The sequence below is a fragment of the Pongo pygmaeus genome, chromosome 7 (assembly GCF_028885625.2).
Source record: "Pongo pygmaeus isolate AG05252 chromosome 7, NHGRI_mPonPyg2-v2.0_pri, whole genome shotgun sequence".
Classification (NCBI taxonomy): Eukaryota; Metazoa; Chordata; class Mammalia; order Primates; family Hominidae; genus Pongo; species Pongo pygmaeus.
Window position 1 is genome coordinate 43315378 of NC_072380.2, and position 21440 is coordinate 43336817.

Genomic DNA, 21440 nt, shown 5'->3' on the forward strand with positions numbered 1-21440 from the left:
AAGGTGGGCGGATCAGAAGGTCAAGAGATTGAGACCATCCTGGCCAACATGGTGAAACTTCGTCTGTACTAAAAATACAAAAATTATCTGGGCGTGGTGGCACATGCCTGTAGTCCCAGCTTCTCGGGAGGCTGAGGCAGGAAAATCGCTTGAACCTAGGAGGCAGAGGTTGGAGTGAGCTGAGATCGCACCACTGTACTCCAGCGTGGCGACAACGAGACTGTCTCAAAAAAAAAAAAGAAAAAAAAGAAAGAAAAATACCAAAGAAAAACATGAAAAATATTCAGTTAAATGCAAATTAAGATGAAATTGTGCTTAAAAACTTGCAATGACTTCTGACACCAACTACCCAAAGTTGGGCCAAACTTCACAGATTTAAAGGCATCACTCTCCACAGACTGCCCACAGTTCAGACACCAGCTCCAGGCTCAGGGCCTGTCATCTGACCAACTGCCTACAAATTCAAGGATTCCCACTATCCCTGCACATTCTGTAATTTACTAGAACAACTCACAGAAGTCAGGAATGATAACAGCTTTATTACAGCAAATGGATACAAATAAAATTAAATGCGTTTCTGGATTGTTAAGTTTCTGTTAAACCAAAAAATGCATAGAGTGAGGTCAGGTAAGGTCCCAAATGCAGTTTGTTTTGTCCCCACCCCATGGTAGCAATATGCAGAGTATTGCCAACCAGAGAAGCTTACCTGAGCCTTTATATCCAGATTCTTTGTTGGGGTTTCATTACATGGGTATGTTTGATTGAATCAGTGACCATGATGTCCAAATCAATTTTCAGCCTCCTTTGTTTCCCAGAGGTCAGGCTGATAACAAAGCCCCAACCTTCTAATCACATGATTGGTCTTTCTGGAGTGGCCAGCTGCCATCTGGAGTCATCTCCTTAGCTTAAACTATCTAAGGGCCCACTGTGAATAGCAAAGACAACTCCTATTTCTAGGGAAATTCTTTATTACCCAGCAAAGCTTTTAAAGAGTTGATTGGTTTAGCAGTCAGCACTGATGGCAGGAATGCAAACTGGTGTATCTTTTAAAAGTGTTATCCCCTTTTATATCATATAAGATTAGATTGATCATGTTAAAATACCAAAACTACAGTTACCCAAGCAAGACATGAGTTTAATTTGCTCTCAAGTGGTCCTGGGTTGGTGTGGAGGCTCTATAGTCATCAGGAACCCAGCTTTCTTCCATCTTGCTGCTGTGCCGTTCTTAATACATGATTCCCAGCTAGTGGTTCAGTGCTGTCTTTCACGTTTATATTTCTAGCCAGCAGAAAGGATTGAGGAAAGAGTTATCCACCTCCTGCAAGTAAATTTGCAGGAATTCTCACTCCTGTTAGCCAGATATTACCCACCTAGCCACATGGGGGAGTCTGGGAAATGGGGTCCTTATTCTAGATAGTCATGGACCCAGCCAAAATTCCAGGCTTCTGTTACTAAGCAAGAGCAGGGAAAAGAATAAGAGGACCGCCAACCATTCTGCCTTAGTGTAGTTGATCCTGTAATTCCACTTTTAGGAGTTTATCCTAAAAAAAAAAAAAAAATGTAAAATACGGCCAGGCGCGGTGGCTCACGCCTGTAATCCCAGCACGTTGGGAGGTTAAGGTGGGTAGATCACGAGGTCAGGAGTTCAAGACCAGCCTGACCAACACAGTGAAACCCTGTCTCTGCTCAAAATATAAATATTAGCCAGGCTTGGTGGCACATACCTGTAATCCCAGCTACTTGGGTGGCTGAGTCAGGAGAATGGCTTGAACCTGGGAGGCGGAGGTTGTAGTGAGCCGAGACTGTGCCACTGCACTCCAGCCTGGGTGATAGTGCCAGACTCCATCTCAGAAAAAAAAAAAAAGTAAAATACAAAGATACATAATAGTAGTCATAACAAGCATTTATCTGGCATCTACTATATACTAGATTGGGCTGTGACTAAGCAATTTCCATTTGTTAGCAAATTCCATTTAAATTTCTGTACACTCACAATTAATGCCTCCGAATTTATACTTAAAGTGGTTAAAATGGCAATTTTTGTTACGTATATTTGTCACAGTATAAAGGAAAATTCACTACAATCCTGTGAGGTGTATATTATTGTCTTCATTTTATAAAAAGAAACAGAGAGTTTGAGTAACTTGCTCAGGTTCACTTAGGAAGTAGTGACCGAGATAGCACTCAGGTCTAAGCAGTGCAGAGCCCATACCTACAACCATTGTGCTGTATCCCTTCAATATAGTGTGCTTCAGTATTATTTCCTAGTACTGAAGCATTAGAAATAACTACCCAGCGATGGGTAAATAAATTATGGTATACCAGTATACTGGCATATTACATAGGCATTGAAGCATATCTTTGAAAAATATTTAATGACGTAAGGGAAAGCTCATATTAGGTTTAAAAAGGTAGATAGAAAGCAGATGAACAATATGATCCGATTTCTGTTAAATATAAAAATTAAGATGAGGGAAAACAAGTAAACTTACTTAATGTTAACTCTGCAAATAGCTGAATTTCCTTTACCCTTTTCTATATTTTTAAATTTTTCTATAATAACAGTTGGTATATCTATAACCAGGAATGTTTTTTAAATTAAATCTGTGACCAAGTGACTTTCTATGAACCTATCCCAGGGAATTATTTAAAAACTCAGACCAAGACTGGACACAACAATGTTTATCAGACTATTTTATATTAACAGAAATGTGAAAACAATGTATATCCATTAGTAAGCTAGTGTTTAAATTGTGGTACGTCCATATGATGGAGTATTACATAGTTAATAAAAATGTGTAAAAGGGTATCTTAGGACAGAAGGAAAAAATTTTAAATGTCAAATGACCAGAACAAGATATAAAGTTGTATGTAAAAGAGAATCCAAATTAGATTTTTAATATGTCTGTTATTTGCATATTCATTTAGCAAATACTTATTGAGTACCCAGTATGTACCAAACACTGTAGTCAGCACTAGGGATACAACCATGAAAAAGATAGACATGGTCTCTTGCCTCACAAAGCATAAGTCTCATAGGAGATGCTGGAAGAGATGGAGTTGAAAGCACAGTTGGGGATTAGCCTTGGGTGAGAAGAAGAGCTGTTGCATTGTAACAGAAATGAAGAAAGGAAGGGGTGGGCATGCCTGTCACTAAGTTTGTAAATTAGGGTATGGGAAATTCTTATCTGAAGACAAGATAGTCTGATGATGAGTGTGGGTGAGTTGGTGAGGTTCGAGAAGCAGCAACAGTGTGGAATAATCTCTGATGAAAATGAGGCTGCTGGCTGGGGAAAACAGCTGTGCTTTTTGAGTAGCACTGAAGGCCCAGTTGAGATTGGAAACTTTATTAATAGTGATACCAGTTTTGTGGTTTTTAAATTTCTTTTACCTTCTCGATACAGTTGACCCTTAGACAACACAGGTCTACTTTTATGCAGGTTTGGATTGCACAGGTCTACTTTTGTGCAGTTTTGTTTTTTTGTTTTGTTTTGTTTTTTTTTTTGTACAACCAAACAGATGGAATATACAGTCTTTGCAGGATGTGAAACTCACATGTACAGAGACCAACTTTTCACATAGGGAGGTTCTGCAGGGCCGCCTGTGGGACTTGAGTGTGTGTGCATGTTGGTATATGCCTGAGTCCTAGAACTAGTTCCCCATCTATACCGTGGGATGACTTTAGCAGTCAGGGTATAGGTAGCATATAGGCAGTTGTAGCTGGATTAATCTTGGATTGAGATTTTTGCCAGTAAGAAAAAATGAGGTAAGAGGAGAGTAGAGAATATTGACAAAAGTCATAGACATGAAATCTAGAGAAAATAATTGATTAGACAAATGAACCTAGGAATCGAAAGTAGGGAGGGGACAATGGTAGACAATGTTAGCAGAAGAAACAGGAGTAAACTTTAGGCAGGCAAAATCAACTGCGTTCACTATCAAGTCTGAGCTGAGTGAGGAAGAAAGTGAAATGATGGGCTAAGACTGAAAGACAAGGAGAAAGTACAGAGGGATGGGGCCCAGAAGTCTTCCTGATGTTGAGGAACAGATAAAATTTAATGAGAGGCCTACGATGAGAGATGGTTGTGCTCAGAGTAGGACACCTAGATTTTTATTAAGAGCTGTTGACGGAATCACAAGGTCTCAACAGTACGTCCTTATGCCTCTTTTTCTTTTAAGAGATGTGGTCTTGTTACATCACCCAGGCTAGAGTGCAGTGGGTATTCACAGGTGTGATCACAGTATTCTCCAACTCCTGGGCTCAAGCATTCCATCCACCCCAGCCTCCCGAGTAGCTGGAACTAAAGGACGCGTACCACCACACCCAGTTATACATCCCCACATTTCTGATTGTCACTCTCCCTTTTGTCTTTAAAACAGAATATAAGAAGGAAACAATAGAAGACTGGGGCCATTTGAGTCTCTCCCTGACAGTTGTCATAACCAGAATTCTGTTCCCTTCAGAAGATCTCTGGATCTTCTCTCTTTGCAACATAAGGGTTAGGGTGTCAGTGTGTGTGTGTGTGTGTTATCATTAAACATTAGCCAGTAATTTTCCCTAATACTGATATTATCCACATTTATTCTTTAGAAATAAATAGTATTGCTATTTTTAGTGAGAAGCCGCTATTTTTAAGTATGTAGCCACATTTTAATTTTAATGGTTTGTCATTTTTGTGATAAGAGTAAGTAATACTAGATTCTTATTACTAGGCTTGCGGTGAAAATGAGCATCAGAATTTAGACCTCTAATTCAATTTATTATTTTATTTACTTTTTTTTCTCTTGCCCTGTCTTATGGTGCTGATAGCCCTCTAATTTTATTTATTTATTTATTTGTTTATTTTAATTTAATTTTTTTTTTTTTTGAGAGGAATCTCGCCCTGTCGCCCAGGCTGGGGTGCAATGGCACCATCTTGGCTCACTGCAACCTCCGCCTCCCAGGTTCAAGCGATTCTACTGCCTCAGCCTCCTGAGTAGCTAGGATTACAGGCGGGTGCCACCACGCCCAGCTAATTTTTGTATTTTTAGTAGAGACGGGTTTCTCCATGTTGGTCAGGCTGGTGTTGAACTCCTGACCTCATGATCCGCCCACCTCGGCCTCCCAAAGTGCAGGGATTACAGGCGTGAGATACCACGCCCAGCCAGCCCTCTAATTTTAAATGAAGGCATTATTCTGGAGTGGGGACAAAAAAAGTTCCAGACTCAGAAGCTTTAATGTAAAGTGTTTTACATGCTTGTTTTCATTTTAATTTTTATATTTCTATAGTGGCTGGGTATTCATTTTCTTATGTTAAGTATTTTATGTAGAATGTCTTTTTTGCCTCATAGTTATAATGATTTAAATCTTGATTTCAGCTGATGAGTAAAGAATCTCCTGTCTCTGCTGGAAATGATGCCTATGTTGACCTTGATCGTCAGGTATATAATTTTACATTGTTTTTATTCATGAAAAGGTTGAAAAGGGTACGCTTCAGATGTTAATGAGAAGAATGGGTTAAAATTGCTTTTTATTATACTGGTTTAATTCTTTATATTTTACCTAAAATTTTAAGAACATAAGCTATTTTACTAATGGAATTTACACGTTTATAATTAAGTTTATAATTTGTAATAAAATGCATTTGCAATTAAAATGCTGTTGCATAATCTACTTTGAAATAGGTTAATTTTTTTAGTTTATTGTGACTCCTGTTTTCTAGTCATGAATTTTTATTTTTCTGTTAGTGATATCAGTGTGCCACATTTAACACAATAGATGTTACAGCTTATGATTATATGAATCATAAGAATAAGTTCATGTCATTTTCTTGTAAAATGAAATATACAGTTGTCATTTTCTTGGAAAATGACATGTCAAATTCCTGGAAAATGACATGAATTTATTTTTATGGTTTATATATAATGCAAAAGATACTTACCTTTTATTTCCTTTTGTCAGTTGAAGATGTCTTCTCGATCCCACCTCTCATATCTGTGAAGTAGTGAATAATTAAATGCTCTAAGAACTACTGTATTTTTAAAGGAATCCTGCAATGTATTTTTGTGATTTTAACAGAAAAGTTACTTTGTACTTTTAAATATCGCTTCCTTTTTTTTGTTTTGTTTTGTTTTGTTTTGTTTTTGTTTGTTTGAGACCGAGTCTTGGTCTATCACCCAGGCTGGAGTGCAGTGGCACAATCTTGGCTCACTGCAAGCTTCACCTCCCGGGTTCTCACCATTCTCCTGCCTCAGCCTCCCGAGTAGCTGGGACTACAGTCAACTGCCACTATGCCCAGCTAATTTTTTTTTGTATTTTTAGTAGAGACGGGGTTTCACCATGTTAGCCAGGATGGTCTCGATCTCCTGACCTTGTGATCTGCCAGCCTCGGCCTCCCAAAGTGCTGGAGTTACAGGCTTGAGCCACCGCGCCCGGCCTAAATATTGCTTCTTAAGGAAGTGTTAATTACAATGTCAGGTTCTGTGTTCAAGCTATTTTGTACATCTCATGCAATACATGAATAGAAATCTTTGTATTCTTTGTCTTCTTTCACTTCCTCCCTGTAGTTTCTAAATGTTTTGCAGGAAAATCTTTGGACATGTTGCAATTTTAACCCAAGCTTTAATTTTTTTTTAAATCTACCACACAGAGGTTTGGTCACATGAAATGAAGAGATGATAAAATTTTTTTGATCAATTTTTTTTTTCATACTTTGCTAATTTAGAGTTTATATAGTAAAGAGATACAACTCAGGAATGTTTGGTTTATGTTGAGAGTAAACAAATTTTTTAATGGTGCTATACAAATTAACATAAGGTTTTTTCCTTCAGTAATATTTTTGTTTTCTTAATCTCAGGAGATGCAAAATTTTCATCATATTCTAACTTTTCACAACAGTTTCTGATAGTTTTTTTTTTTTTTTTTTTAAGTTCTGAGATACCTGTGCAGAATGTGCAGGTTTGCTACATAGGTATACATGTGCCATGGTGGTTTGCTGTACCTATCAACCCATCATCTAGGTTTTAAGGCCCGCACTTATTAGATATTTGTCCTAATGCTATCCCTCCCCTTGCCTTACCATAAGGTTTTAATATGACTCTCCTTCCCCCACCTCCCAGCATAAGGTTTTAATATAACTAAAACACTTGTGTTGAAATATTCTAGCTGCATATTTTAACAATTAAAATCCCTATTCCTCTAGCACATACATATTTTATGAAGGTAAAATTTCTCAGTTATTAAAGAATTATCTTTACCAAGAACCAGATAGTCTAGATCAAAAAATATGCATAAGAAAACTTGATATGCGGAATGAGCCAAATTCAAAGGACGGAAAAAATAAGACAGAGTAAAAGAAATTAATTTAAAGTTAAAAGTGCTGTGTTTATACTCTTCCACGGGATTCTTGATTTCCTCTTGCACCCTTCCCTCTTCAGGAAAGACAGGGGAGAAATGTTTTAATTCTGTGTTGAACATATGAATTATTGTTACCACTTCATATTAAAATGTTTATCTCTTTGTTTCTAACCAGCTGAAGAAAACTACAGAGGAACTAAATGAAGCTTTGTCAGCAAAGGAAGAAATTGCTCAAAGATGCCATGAATTGGATATGCAGGTAAGAGATTTGTTCTGTGCACCACCTCTTTGAAACATACCACTGTAAGTACCACCAAATGTGCTGTGTACTGCCATACAGTACATCTTAACTATAACACAACCCTTTTTTAGGGAAAAAATGGCTGGGCGCAGTGGCTCACACCTGTAATCCCAGCACTTCGGGAGGCTGAGGGGAGCTCAAGGGTCTCACTTGAGCTCAAGAATTCGAGACCAGCCTGGCCAACATGGTGAAACCCCATCTCTACTAAAATACAAAAAATTAGCCAGGTGTGATGGCGGACGCCTGTAATCCCAGCTACTTGGGAGGCTGAGGCAGGAGAATTGCTTGAACCTGGGAGGCAGAGGTTGCAGTGAGCCGAGATTGCGCCACTGCACTCCAGTCTGGATGACAGAGCAAGACTACATCTCAAAAAAAAAAAAAAATTCAAGAGCACAATTAAAGGTAAAGTTGAGAATACCTTTCACAAATAACAGACAAAAATAAGATTATTTGTCTGGAATTTACTTTGACTAAAGAGGGGGACATACATGGGAGACATAGTTGGCCATGTTTTGATACTTGTTAAAACTGGGTTATGCATATGTAGAGTTCATAATACTTTGTAATAGAAGAGGCATTTTGCTTTGAAAGGCATATGAGTTGGTCATTGCATTGGATGCATATTGAAGAAAGTAATCACATCACACTTGTTGGGTTATCTAGGAAATAATATTTACAAAGTCGTAATGTAAGTGCTGTTAATTGCATTTCAGATTTTAGAATTTATATACAAATGCTAAGAGTTATACTAATAAGATTTCATTATTTTTATAAGCAGAATATAAGTATCTTTAGTAATATAAAATTAAATTTATATACTGGGATTGGCAAACTGTGGCTTGCTTTCTGTTTTTACAAATACAATTTTATCATGGCTCGTTTATGTATTGTCTGTGGCTGCTTTCAGGCTTCAATGACAGAGTGGAGTACTTGCCTAAAACATTTACAATATGGTCCTTTACACCAGAACAGTTTGCCAATCCCAGGTATGGACAGATTGCAAAATGAATGATAGTGTTGCAGAGAGGTTATGAGAAGAGAAGAGGAGGTAGCCCTACAGCATGTTTTGCTGTGGAGAAAACAGCAACACAGTCATAATGTAATCATAATGTAATGTAATATGTAATGTAAACCTTATTGGTTTTCAACATTTAGAATTGTCCTATGGAGAAACATTATTGTAAAAGTTAAGATGCCAATGATAGAGTTTGAGAAGTAAAACAGGAGTGATGAACGAAAGGGAGAGCCAGAAATGATGGCTTTCATCTTAACTAAGTAGGGCATCTAGAACCACTTCTACAGGGAGACAATCATTGCATGGCTGGCTGCTCCTTGTCATCCAACCTTAGCTCAAAAATCACCTGATTTATTTGTCACAAAATGTCAGGCACTGGAATGCATCAGGCACTGAAGTAAGTCTAAAGTAGGTCTCTTCAGGAAGGCCTTCCATGGTCGAGTAATCCTAAATAATCACCCAGTCTTTCTTGTTGTTCTTATTTTAACCCTCTGTGTACTAGGCTGTTTTTGTATTGTTATAAAGAAATACCCAAAGCTGGGTAATTTATAGAGAAAAAAGATGTTTAATTGGCTCATGGTTCTGCAGGCTTTCCAGCATGGCTCCAGCATCTGCTTCTGGTGAGGGCCTCAGGAAGCTTCCAATCATGGCAGAAGGCAAAGTGGAAGCAGCTGTGTCACATGGCAAGAGTAGGAGCAAGGGGTGGAAAGGTGCCATACACTTTTAAACAACCAGGTCTTGCAAGAATTCCCTCACTTATGAGGACACTACCAAGCCGTTCATGAGTGATCCAATGCTGTGATCCAAACACCTCCCACCAGGCCCCACCTCCAACATTTGGGACTACATTTCAACATGAGATTTGGAGGGGATAAATATCCAAACCATATCACTCTGCATAGCACTTTATATTCTGGTTTTTACATGTATATATTAATTTACTTTCTTGTGCAATGATTTGTTTTTACTTATAATTTGTTTTGAATATATAACACATGAGTAAGAACTTCCCTTTTTTCATCACTGTATCCCTTGCACTTAGAAAACTGCAACCATACCTAGCACATAGTAGGTGAGTGAGTGAATGAGTGGGTGGGTGACTGAGTGAAATGAATCAATAAGTAGTTTAAAGTTGCAGAGGTGATCAGTGAAAGAAGTGAGAACAGTGATTAACTATATTTATGGTAGGCAGGAATGGCACAAGTTGCTGTAATCAAACATGTCAGAGGAGAGAGTCACTAGATAATGTCTAAGGTTGATAAGTCACGAAATAATTGTGTAACATTATTTAGATATGTAAAGTGACAACCAAAAGCAATAAAATTAGGAACCGTCAAAACTATTCTCTGGAGAGTGGGAAAACTCCATAGGAAACTAGCTTTTCGTTATAAGCCCCTTTGCTTTGTTATTTTCTTAAATAATCATGTTTATGTTTTGTTTTGTTTTTTGAGACAGGGTCTCACTTTGTCACCCAGGCTGGAGTGCAGTGATGCAATCTTGGCTCACTGCAACCTCCGCCTCCTGGGCTCAAGCAATCCTCCCACCTCAGCCTCCCAAGTAGCAGGGACTGCAAGCGCATGCCACCACGCCCAGCTAATTTTTTTATGTTTTGTAGAGTTGGGGTTTCGCCATATTGCCCAGGCTGGTCTTAAACTCCTGAGCTCCAGTGATCTGCCCACCTCCGTCTCCCAAAGTGCTGGGATTACAGGTGTGAGCCACCTCATCTGGCTCATCGTTTTGTTTTTTGAGACAGGATTATGCTATGTCATTTAGGCTGAAGTGCAGTGGCATGATCACAGCTTGCTGCAGTCAACTTCCTGGGCTTAAGTGATCCTCCCACCTCAGCCTTCCAAATACCTGGGGCCACAGGCGCCTACCACTAGGCTTGGCTAAAATTTTTTTTTTTTTTTTTTTTTGGTAGAAATGGGGTCTTATTATGCTATCCAGGCTGGTCTCAAACTCCTGGCCCCAAGCAGTCCTACCAACTTGGCCTCCCAAAGTGCTTGGATTAAAGGCGTGACCCACTGCACCTGGCCTGTGTTTTTCTTTTTTTTGAAACAGAGTCTTGCTTTGTCGTCCAGGATGGAGCACAGTGGTGTGATCGTGGCTCACTGTAGCCTCGACCTCTTGGACTCGAGCGATCCTCCTGCCTCAGCCTCCCAAGTAGTGAGGACCACAGGCATTCACTACCACACCAGCTAATTTTTTATTTTTTGTGGAGACAGGGTCTCACTGTGTTGCCCAGGCTGTTCTCCAACTGCTAGCTCAAGTAATCCTCCTCCCTCAGTCTCCCAGAGTGCTAGGATTACAGGCAGGAGCTACCATGCCAGCCATGTTTATGTTTTGAAAATTAGATTCTTTTTGTCTGTGTGTAAAAAGGAGTTCTGCCATATATATTGACTTTTTTTGGTCTAACTTCTTTTTTTTTTTTTTTGAGACGAAGTCTCACTCTTGTCCCCCAGGCTGCAGTGCAATGGCACGATCTTAGCTCACTGCAACCTCTGCCTCCCAGGTTCAAGCGATTCTCTTGCCTCAGCCTCCTGAGTAGCTGGGATTACAGGCGTTTGCCACCACGCCTGGCTAATTTTTGTATTTTTAGTAGAGATGGGGTTTCACCATGTTGGCCAGGCTGGTCTCGAACTCCTGACCTCAGGTGATCCACCCACCTCGGCCTCCCAAAGTGCTGGGATTACAGGCATGAGCTACTGCGCCCGGCCTTTTGTCTGACTTCTTACATTATTTTGAGATTCATCTATGTTGTAACTGTAAATTGTTAATTCTTTCTTATTGCTGAGTAGTATTCTTTTATACAGGTTGAGTATTCCATATCTGAAATTCAGGATATTTTTGGATTTGGGGATATTCGCATTATTGCATTATATACTTAGTGGTTGAGCATCCTAAATCCAAAAATCCAAAAGCTGAAATGGCTCCAGTGAGCATTTCTTTTGAGTGTCATGTAGGTGCTCAGAAACGTTCAGATTTTGAAGCATTTCTGAGTTTGGATTTTTGGATTTGGGATGTTCAACCTATATGATATACTGCAAATCATTTATCCATTTGCTTGCTGGCAAACGTTTGGATTGTTTCCAGTTTTCTTCTATTACAAATGAAGCTGCTATAAACATTGTTCCTAAGTTTTCGTGTGGGCATATGCTTTTATTTCTCTGAGTAAATACCTAGGAGTAGGATGGCTAAATCAGTCATGTGGTAGTTGCATGTTTAATTCTTTAAGAAACTGCTAAACTATTTTCCAAAATGTTTGAAACATTTTACATTCTCACCACAAGTTTCTTTGCCAACATTTGGTACAGTCAGTCTTTTTAATTTTATTTATTCTAGTGGGAGTGTAGTTACATAATATTGTGATTTTAATTTGCATTTCCTTGATAACTAATGATTATTTATTAGTGTGCTTATTTGCCATCTCTATATCTTGTCTGGTGAGGTGTTTCTTCAAATATGAAATAAGAATGAATTGTTACTCTTACATCTTGTTCTGCACGTGCAGTATTCCAAAATGATGTAAATGTTTTAAGTGGAGATTGATTGTACTTCTTTAAAAATAGGCTTTAATGGCCAGGCGCGGTGGCTCACGCCTGTAATCCCAGCACTTCGGGAGGCCGAGGCAGGCGGATCTTGAGGTCAGGAGATCAAGACCATTCTGGCTAACATGGTGAAACCACATCTCTACTAAAAATGCAAAAAATTAGCCAGGCGTGGTGGCGGGCACCTGTAATCCCAGCTACTCGGGAGGCTGAGGCAAGAGAATGGTGTGAACCCAGGAGGCGGAGCTTGCAGTGAGCCCAGATTGCGCCACTGCACTCCAGCCTGGGCGACAGTGAGACTCCGCCTCAAAAAATATATATATAGGCTTTAATTTGTAATGGTAATTCACAAGTGATTGAGCTGATGCCAGTGTAATTGGAAGAAATAACTGCCGTCGTCCTATACTCCAACAGGTTGCAGCATTGCAGGAAGAGAAAAGCAGTTTGTTGGCAGAGAATCAGGTATTAATGGAAAGACTCAATCAATCTGATTCTATAGAAGACCCTAACAGTCCAGCAGGAAGAAGGCATTTGCAGCTCCAGACTCAATTAGAACAGCTCCAAGAAGAAACATTCAGGTAAAAGACAACTCATTAAAATCTGATTTTTAAAAATTTGTTAGCTGTCATTTAAAGTTAAGAGTATATTGGCCAGGCACGTTGGCCCATGCCTGGAATCCCAGCACTTTGGGAGGCTGAGGCGGGCTGATAATTTGAGGTCGGGGATTCAAAATCAGCCTGGCTAACATGACGAAACCCCATCTCTACTAAAAATACAAAAATTAGCCAGGCATGATGGTGGGTGCCTGTAATCCTAGCTACTTGGGAGGCTGAGAAACGAGAATCGTGTGAACGGGGGGTGTGGAGATTTCAGTGAGCCGAGATCATGCCATTGCACCCCAGCCTGGGCAACAGAACGAGACTTTGTCTCAAAAAAGAAAAAAAAGAAAAGAAAAAAAGAATATAATGTTAGGACTTCTGGGAAACTGCAGTCCATTGAGGATCCAAATAAACAGCTTCTCAGAATCTCCTCACACAACATGAAACTACTTCACATCTAGGAAATGTTCTATCAGAGTGCCACCCTCCTTATTATTTGAAGGCAGAATGCCGCAACTACAGGATACCTGAGTGAGAGGGAGTACCCCACACCTGCCCCTCTGTGGGAAACAAAGGCGACTGAGGAAACTTTCAAGAAAGACCAAGGAAGAACATTTGTGAAGGGGCCTGAAAGCGAGTTGACATGATCACGAGAAAGATTAAATTTCACTGAAAATCTGAAATGACTTTTGTTTGGAAAAGTAATGGTCAGAGCAGACCATAAACCACAGATTAGGGATTTCAAAATAAGCACATCTTCGGGAAGGGCCAGATGACATGAAAAGTTGCAGGCAGGGATTTTTAAAAGACAGATGCATTTATAGACTTACAGAAATCTATATACGTGTGTGTGTGTGTATGTGTGTGTTTATAGAGATAGGCTTATTTAAAGGGGTGAGCTGATTTAAAAGGACAGGTGAGATTTAAAGGAACAATCTTCCAGACATCTTCTGTGGGAAGAAAAGTCCAAAAGGAAGGAAGAAGGGCCCTTTGACCTTTGGGTGGTCAAAAGAAGAAAAAGGAAAATGTGTCCTGCAAGATAAGACGGAAGCACAAAATCGAAAGACTTAAGAGTATGATGAAAATATTTTGTTACGGTTTACTAAAAAGTGCGTCATGACTTGTTTCTTCCCTAGCCATAGATTTCTAGTGTTAAAACAGAAATTAAACATCAATTAGATTTTTACTTTACTGAGTAACTGAGTATGGTAACATAACTATTCTTGTTATTCCTCAGTGAAATGTTTCTGGATTTTTTTTTTTTTCTTTTACCTTAACAGGAAAAAGTAATAAACTTTTCTTAGGCTCCTTAGAAACCTTAGAAACAATCCATTCCCTTTGGTCCACGTCAGCAGTTCAAAGAATGGTCGAGGCTCCTGGAGGTCCTCTGATACCATTTTGGAGAATCTGCAAGACTCTCTCTTTCCCAACTATGTGTCTGCAAGGCTGGATTTTCTTCATATGCTTCAGCCAAAAAACAGCATGTCACCAACAGATGAATGTAGAAACGAATATGAGAACCCAGCTGTCTTCTATTAAAACAGATAATAGAATCACAAAAATGTAAAACAGTGCCACTCTTCTCACTTTTTTTGTTTTAGAAAATAGTTATTTTTCATAAAGAGTATGTTGTTTTTATTAACATAATGGGTTTATTACTGTAAGCCACTGTGCCGGACCATATGTGTTAATTTTATAATAAAAAAAGCCCTTAAATAAATTGTATCTGCAGTATTTCGGAAAAATGTTGCATGATGTCTTGCTTTCTGGTAGGGAAATAGTAACCAGTTGTCACCGTTCCCAAGACTTGGGACAGTGGAGTTCATTTTTATGACAGTTAGTGCTTGAGAATGTAGCTTGTGGCCACTAACATGGGAGACATATTCAAGAAGGCTTTATTCTCATGCTTTGTATTTTTCTTTTACTGTTCTAAGGAGAATGAGGAGGCAGTAAATAGTGCTTTCGTGGTCTATTTTATATCGGTTACAGACTAGAAGCAGCCAAAGATGATTATCGAATACGTTGTGAAGAGTTAGAAAAGGAGATCTCTGAACTTCGGCAACAGAATGATGAACTGACCACTTTGGCAGATGAAGCTCAGTCTCTGAAAGATGAGATCGACGTGCTGAGGTAAAAACCTCACCTTCACCGCCCAGCACAGTTTGGCTCTGGTGTTAGAAACTCTAGGGTTTCTGAGGATCTAAGCAAGCTTAAGAGCCAGGCTACCTGGGCTGGGATCCCGGGTCTACTGCTTATGCAACCTCTGTATGGCTGTTTTCTCATCTGCAAAAATGGAAACAATACACATGCCTACCTCAGGTTTATATGAGGAGTTGAGTGAATTTATATTTGTAAACACTTGCAACAGTGTCTGGCAATTAAGCGATACACAAGTGTTTGTAAAATAGAAATTCTGACCATCACTTCTTACTTGTACAGCTCTGGAGCTCTTCTTCCGCCACGCCTGCAAGGCCTCATTTTCTTGCTGGGTCTTGTTATTATCCCTTGAGTTCTCTTCATGAGGTGCCTCACTCCCTGCCACCTCATTTTTTCACCCCTCTACTTGTACAGTCTCCTATCCTCTGTTGATTATCTCAACCATCTACATTTTCCACTTTTGCTCTTTGAATACTGAGAACAGGGGAAATGCATAATTGATAGTTTTGTGCTGCTGCCAATTGGTGGCTTCCTTCTGAGCTGGGTTCTTCCCAATGGCCCGCCCTCCCCCTGCTCATTGTCTCACTCACAGCCATTCTGATTCCTCAGGATTCTACTCCCCTGGCTGCCCTCCCCACACACCTCCCATGCCTTCGTCTCAATAGATGACCTTGTCTCCTATAGCAGGGAAGAAAGAGGCCATGAACTGCTGAACTCTCCATGTCTTTTGTCTCCTAAACCTCTAAACTTCCCTGGGTTCCCACCCACCCTTTCTTTAGAGAGTGTAGACCTGTTATTCTTCCTCCTGTTCAGGGCTAATTCCTTCTTCAGTGTTCTGGACCTCTACCTTTCTGGCCTACACAGGGACTGTGTTACACCAATCCTCATTTCTTTTGCCTTTTGAATCTCTCTCCTTCATACACATGCACACGCACATTTAGGTCTCTTTAATCTTAGAAAGAGAGGGAGTTATTACCCTCTCCTTCCCACCAGAACCAAACTTAGATTACATAAGGTAAAATTCACGTTCTCTCCTCAACCCCACTATCTGCCCACACTGCCCCACTGAAGCTGCTATTCCGGTGGTCACTGATAATTGCCAAATTATTTGGACACTGTTAAACTTACTTTTCTTTTGTGCCACATGTGACTCTGCTGGCTGCCCTCTCCTGCTTGGTTTCCTTAAATTATTATTCTCCATTAAACATTTAGTTGTAACTTAGGTCATATTTGTTAACCTGTGCAGAAAATTAACCTGGAATCACTTTTGTCTTATTTCATTAGATGTGTGTTTCCTGGCAATCCTTCTTAACACTGAAACAACTTTACAAGTGTGGATGTGTTTCTGATTTTTTTAATTTCCCATCTAATTCTAGACATTCTTCTGATAAAGTATCTAAACTAGAAGGTCAAGTAGAATCTTATAAAAAGAAGCTAGAAGACCTTGGTGATTTAAGGCGTCAGGTTAAACTCTTAGAAGAGAAGAATACCATGTATATGCAGAACACTGTCAGTCTAGAGGAAGAGTTAAGAAAGGCCAACGCAGCGCGAAGTCAACTTGAAACCTACAAGAGACAGGTAAAAGAAACACAGCATCTTGGTGATGGTTTCAGGCAAGCTCTCAGTTATGACATGTAGCTTACCAACATTACTGACTTGTTTTCATGGTATTCTGTTTTTTACCTTTTCTTTATTGTATTTATTTATTTAGGAGACTGAGTCTAACTCTGTCACCCAGCCTGGAGTGCAGTGGCATGATCTCAGCTCACTGCAACCTCCACCTCCCAGGTTCAAACTATTCTTCTGCCTCAGCCTCCTGAGTAGCTGGGACTACAGATGCATGCTGCCACACCTGGCTAATTTTTTGTATTTTGGTAAAGACAGGGTTTCACTGTGTTGCCCAGGCTGGTCTTGAACTCCTGAGCTCAAGTGATCCACCAGCCTCAGCCTTCCAAAGTGCTAGGATTACAAGCGTGAGCCACTGTGAGCCACCATGCCTGGCCTATTGTATTTATTTATATTTATCTAATATTTAAAGAGCTTTAAACTCTCCATAGCAGGTACTTTTATTTTATTTACTTATTTTTATTTATTTATTATGTAATACTTAAGAAATATACAAATGTAAAAGCATAGTTCAGTAAATATTCATGCTTGAATAAAACATGCTCTCCCCCTCCTCGTTACAGGCAGCCTCCATGCTGCGGCTTTCATTCCCATTCGTCTCTCTATATTTTGCTGCATATATATATTTATCCCTAAAAATTTATAGCACTTTGACATGTTCCAGAACTTTATATAAATGATACAGTGAGAGCACTCTTCGTAATTTTTTTTTCTTTTGCTCAGTGAGATTTGTTTATCATGATAGGTATAGCTTTATAACATTCATTTCTGCTGCTGTATAGTATCTCAGTTAGTCTCTGTACCAAAATTTATCCATTTTCCTGTTAAGAGACCTACAGGATGTTTCAGCTTTTTTTTCTGTGTTAAAAGAAGTGCCATATAAATAGTATTGTACAGGTCCTCTACTATATATGTGTGAAGGTTTTACAACTTGATGGAATTTCTGTCTAAGGGTATCTTCAATGTAGTTAGATATTAGCAGATTGTTCCTTAAAGTGATTGTGTTACCAACAAGCAGTTTATATTCCTGTTGCATCACATCATCACCAACACACAGTATTGGCAAACTAAATTTTGCTGGCCTGACACAGTGTCTCACGCCTGTAATCTCAACACTTTGGGAGGCTGAGGCAGGAGAGTCGCTTGAGCCCAGGAGTTCCAGACCAACCTGGGAAACATAGCAAGACCCCATCTCTAAAAATAACTTTAAGTTAGCTGGGCATGGTGGCATGAACCTGTGGTCCCAGCTATTTGGGAGGCTGAGGTTGAAGGATCGCTTGAGCCCGGGCCTCAGAGGCTACAGTGAGCTACGATTGCACCACTGCGCTCCAGCTTTGCTTTTGTGCCGCATATGACTCTGCTGGCAACATGAGACATGTAAGACCTTGTCTTGAGAAAAGAAAAAATAAGTAAAATTTGCCAATTAGATGGGTATGAAATAGTGTCTCCTTTTAATTCATACTTCGTGTTACCCTGATTACAAATATATTTACTGACCATATTTCTTTTGTAAATTTCCTATTTTTATCTTTTACCCACTTAAGAAATTGAATCATTTCTTTTACTGATTTCTAAAGGTTGTTTATATGTTCTAGATATTCTTTATCACTTGCACGTATTTTTACTTAATCTCCTATGGATCTATGACTTGTCCTTTTACTTTTTTGAGGTTGATAATTTCAGCGTGATGAACTTCAAGTACTTTTATGATTTGTACTTTTTATATTTTAAGAAATTATTTCCTATATAAGGATATAGTCTAATCTTCTCTATTTTCTTTACAAAGATTTAAAGTTTGTTTTGCACATTTAGGTATTTAATCCACTTGGAATTAATTTTTGTGTAGGGTGTGAAGTAGGGATCCCTTTGAGACTCTTTTTGTCTGTGTGGATAACCAGTCAGCCTACTACCATTTATTTAATAGTCCTTTCTTCCACAGTGACCTGCAATTCTACCTTGTGTATCTAAAATATCCATGTTGTGTATGGGTTTATTTCTGGACACTTTCTTCTTTTCCCTTGGTATATTTATCTCTTCCTACACCAGTATCACACTCATGTTTTACAAATTTTTAGCAATTTTGATAGGTGGTAGTGCAGACTCTTATACTTTGTCGTTTTTCAAAAGTGTCTGTTCTCAGCCCTTTGCTTTCCCTTTAAACTCCAAACTCTTGGGAATTGGAATTACATTGACTCTGTCGATCAATTTGGGGAGAGTTGTTCCTGTCTGAACATAATACCTTTCCGTGGTCTTCCATGTCTTTGGGTTAAGTTTATTAATGTTCTTCTAAAGATTTTGTGCATATTTCATTGTAGTTACTGTTGGGTACTTTGTGTTTTGGGTTGCTTTTTAAATGCAGTTAGATAAAGATACCATTTTCACTTTATTGCTAATTTATATGAATGAAATTGACTTTTATATGTTGATTCTGCAACCTTGCCAAATTCTCATATTACTTCTGATAGTGTCTGTAGATTCTCTTGTCAGAAGGGATATAGTAAAGAAATAAAAGGAATTTGTGTCTTTTTTTTTTTTTTTTTTCTTTTCTGAGACAGGGTTTCACTGTCACACAGGCTAGAGTGCAGTGGCGCAGTCATGGCTCACTGCAGCCTCGACCTCCCCAGGCTCAGGTGATCCTTCCATCTCAGCCTCCGAAGTAGCTAGGACCACAAGTGTGTGCCACCACACTCAGCTAATTTTGTAATTTTTGTAGAGATAGGGTTTCTCCATGTTTCCCAGGCCGGTCTCAAATACCTGGGCTCAAGACATCCTCCTGCCTCGGCCTCCCAAAGTGCTGGGATTATAGGCGTGAGCCACTGCACCCATCCCAATTTCTCCGTTTCTATTCCATATTCTTTTTTTTCTTCTTAATCAGCATACCTGGACTTCAATACAACTTGGAGTAAAAATAATGGTGGGAAAGCATTGCTTGTTGATTACGCACAGAATGTTTTATTTTGCCAGTATATTACAAAGATTGCTATATGTTTTTTTTTTGTTTTGTTTTGTTTTTTTTTTTGAGACAGAGTCAGAGTCTCGCTCTGTCGCTCAGGCTGGAGTGCAGTGGTGCGATCTCGGCTTATTGCAACCTCCACTTCCCAGGTTCAAGCGATTGTCCTGCCTCAGCCTCCCGAGTAGCTGGGATTACAGGTGCCTGCCACCATGCCTGGCTAATTTTTGTGTATTTTTAGTAGAGATGGGGTGTCACTATGTTGGCCAGGCTGGTCTCGAACTTCTGACTTCAGGTGATCCACCTGCCTTGGCCTCCCAAAGTACTGGGATTACAGGCATGAGCCACTGTGCCTGGCCACTTTATTTTTTAAATGATAATATTTCATCTACAAGCCCTCTTTGTGTGCTTTTTCAAATCTCCCTTGTTACTTTTGATGGTCTCTTACTCCTTTTTGTTTTTCATTTTATTTATTTATTTATTTATTTATTTATTTTTGAGGCAGAGTCTGGCTCTGTGGCCCAGGTTGGAGTGCAGTGGCACAATCTCGGCTCACTGCAACCTCCACCTCCTGGGTTCAAGCAATTCTCCTGCCACAGTCTCCCGAGTAGCTGGGGTTACAGGAGTGCACCACCAAGCCCGACTAAATTTTTGTATTTTAGTAGATACGGGGTTTCACCATGTTGCCCCCAGGGTGATCTGGAACTCCTGAGCTCAGGCAATCTGCCCACCTCAGCCGCCCAAAGTGCTAGGCTTACAGGTGTGAGCCGCCGTACCTGGCCTCTTAACTCCTTTTAAAATTTAGATTTCCTCTTTATTTTTTTAAGTATGTGTATTTTGTATCTGATAATTCCAATCTGAAATCCTTGGAGATCTTATTCTATTATTTTTTTGGTTGTTATTGCTGTTAATGTTTTCCACAGAGTCTTGTTCATTGTGGCATTTTCTTTATGGCCTTTATAATTTTGGATTTTGCTCTTTCATTAGCTCATCTTTACGTTGGGGAATCCTGAGGCTCGTGGGTTGAGGTTTTGTTTCTGTGGTCAATATGTGTGTTTGTTTATGGCAGATTTTCCACAGCATTACCAACTAATACCCCTCTAATTGCTTGGCTTAGGTTTTCCCAGACAATACAAGTAGTAAAAATTCAAACACAAGTCCATGTATTATTAACAGGCTGTGGTTACAAACTTCCAATTACCCTTTTTTTCTTTCATTCTTTCTTTTTTTTTAAAGACAGGATCTCACTTTGTTTCCTAGGCTGGAGTGCAATGGTATGATCATAGCTCACTGCAATCTTGAACTCCTGGGCTCAAGTGATCTTCCCACCTCAGCCTCCTGAGGAACTACGACATGTGCCACCACACCCAGCTAATTTTTAAATTATAGAGACTGGGTCTCACTATGTTAACTTGTCTGGTCTCAAATTTTGGGTTCAAGCCATCCTCCCACCTCAGCTTCCCAAAGTACTGGGATTACAGGCATGAGCCACTGCACTTAGCCCCCAAGTTATGCTTTTTTAATCCCAAAGCACTCAGTTTATTTTTCCAGCTGATGAAATTTTTTTTCCTAATCCACCTATTTGCTGATTTGCTACCTTTTAGAGCCCAGGGTGGTTTAACAACCACTCATTTCCTTTTAAAGTTCTAGGTTCCTGTTATCGGCAATTGACACCTCATGGTACCCAGAGCATCTGCATGAACTTCTCATTCTGGTTTTAATCTCTGAGGATTTCCCTTATTTTCTTGTAAGCTTAGCTATGCAATTGGAATCACCCTGCCCTACCCCAGCATTTATTTTGTTTTATACAAAAAGAATTTCAGACTACCCGGTTATCTCTATTGCTGGAAATGAAAATCCTATAGATTCTTGTATGATTTTGAACATTGTTACACTGGATGATTCTGG

General features: G+C 39.4%; 1 protein-coding gene across 4 annotated transcripts in view; it reads left to right on the plus strand.

The window, feature by feature from the left end:
- The window catches only part of HOOK3 (hook microtubule tethering protein 3), a 130710-nt gene that overhangs the window by 51306 nt on the left and 57964 nt on the right, over positions 1-21440 (plus strand). For all 4 annotated transcript variants that reach the window (XM_054499783.2, XM_054499784.2, XM_054499786.2 and 1 more), the window contains exons 7-11: positions 5359-5421; positions 7512-7595; positions 12615-12778; positions 14789-14929; positions 16333-16534. In XM_054499783.2, the coding sequence (XP_054355758.1) occupies positions 5359-5421; positions 7512-7595; positions 12615-12778; positions 14789-14929; positions 16333-16534 (654 nt within the window). The remainder of the gene's footprint in view (positions 1-5358; positions 5422-7511; positions 7596-12614; positions 12779-14788; positions 14930-16332; positions 16535-21440) is intronic.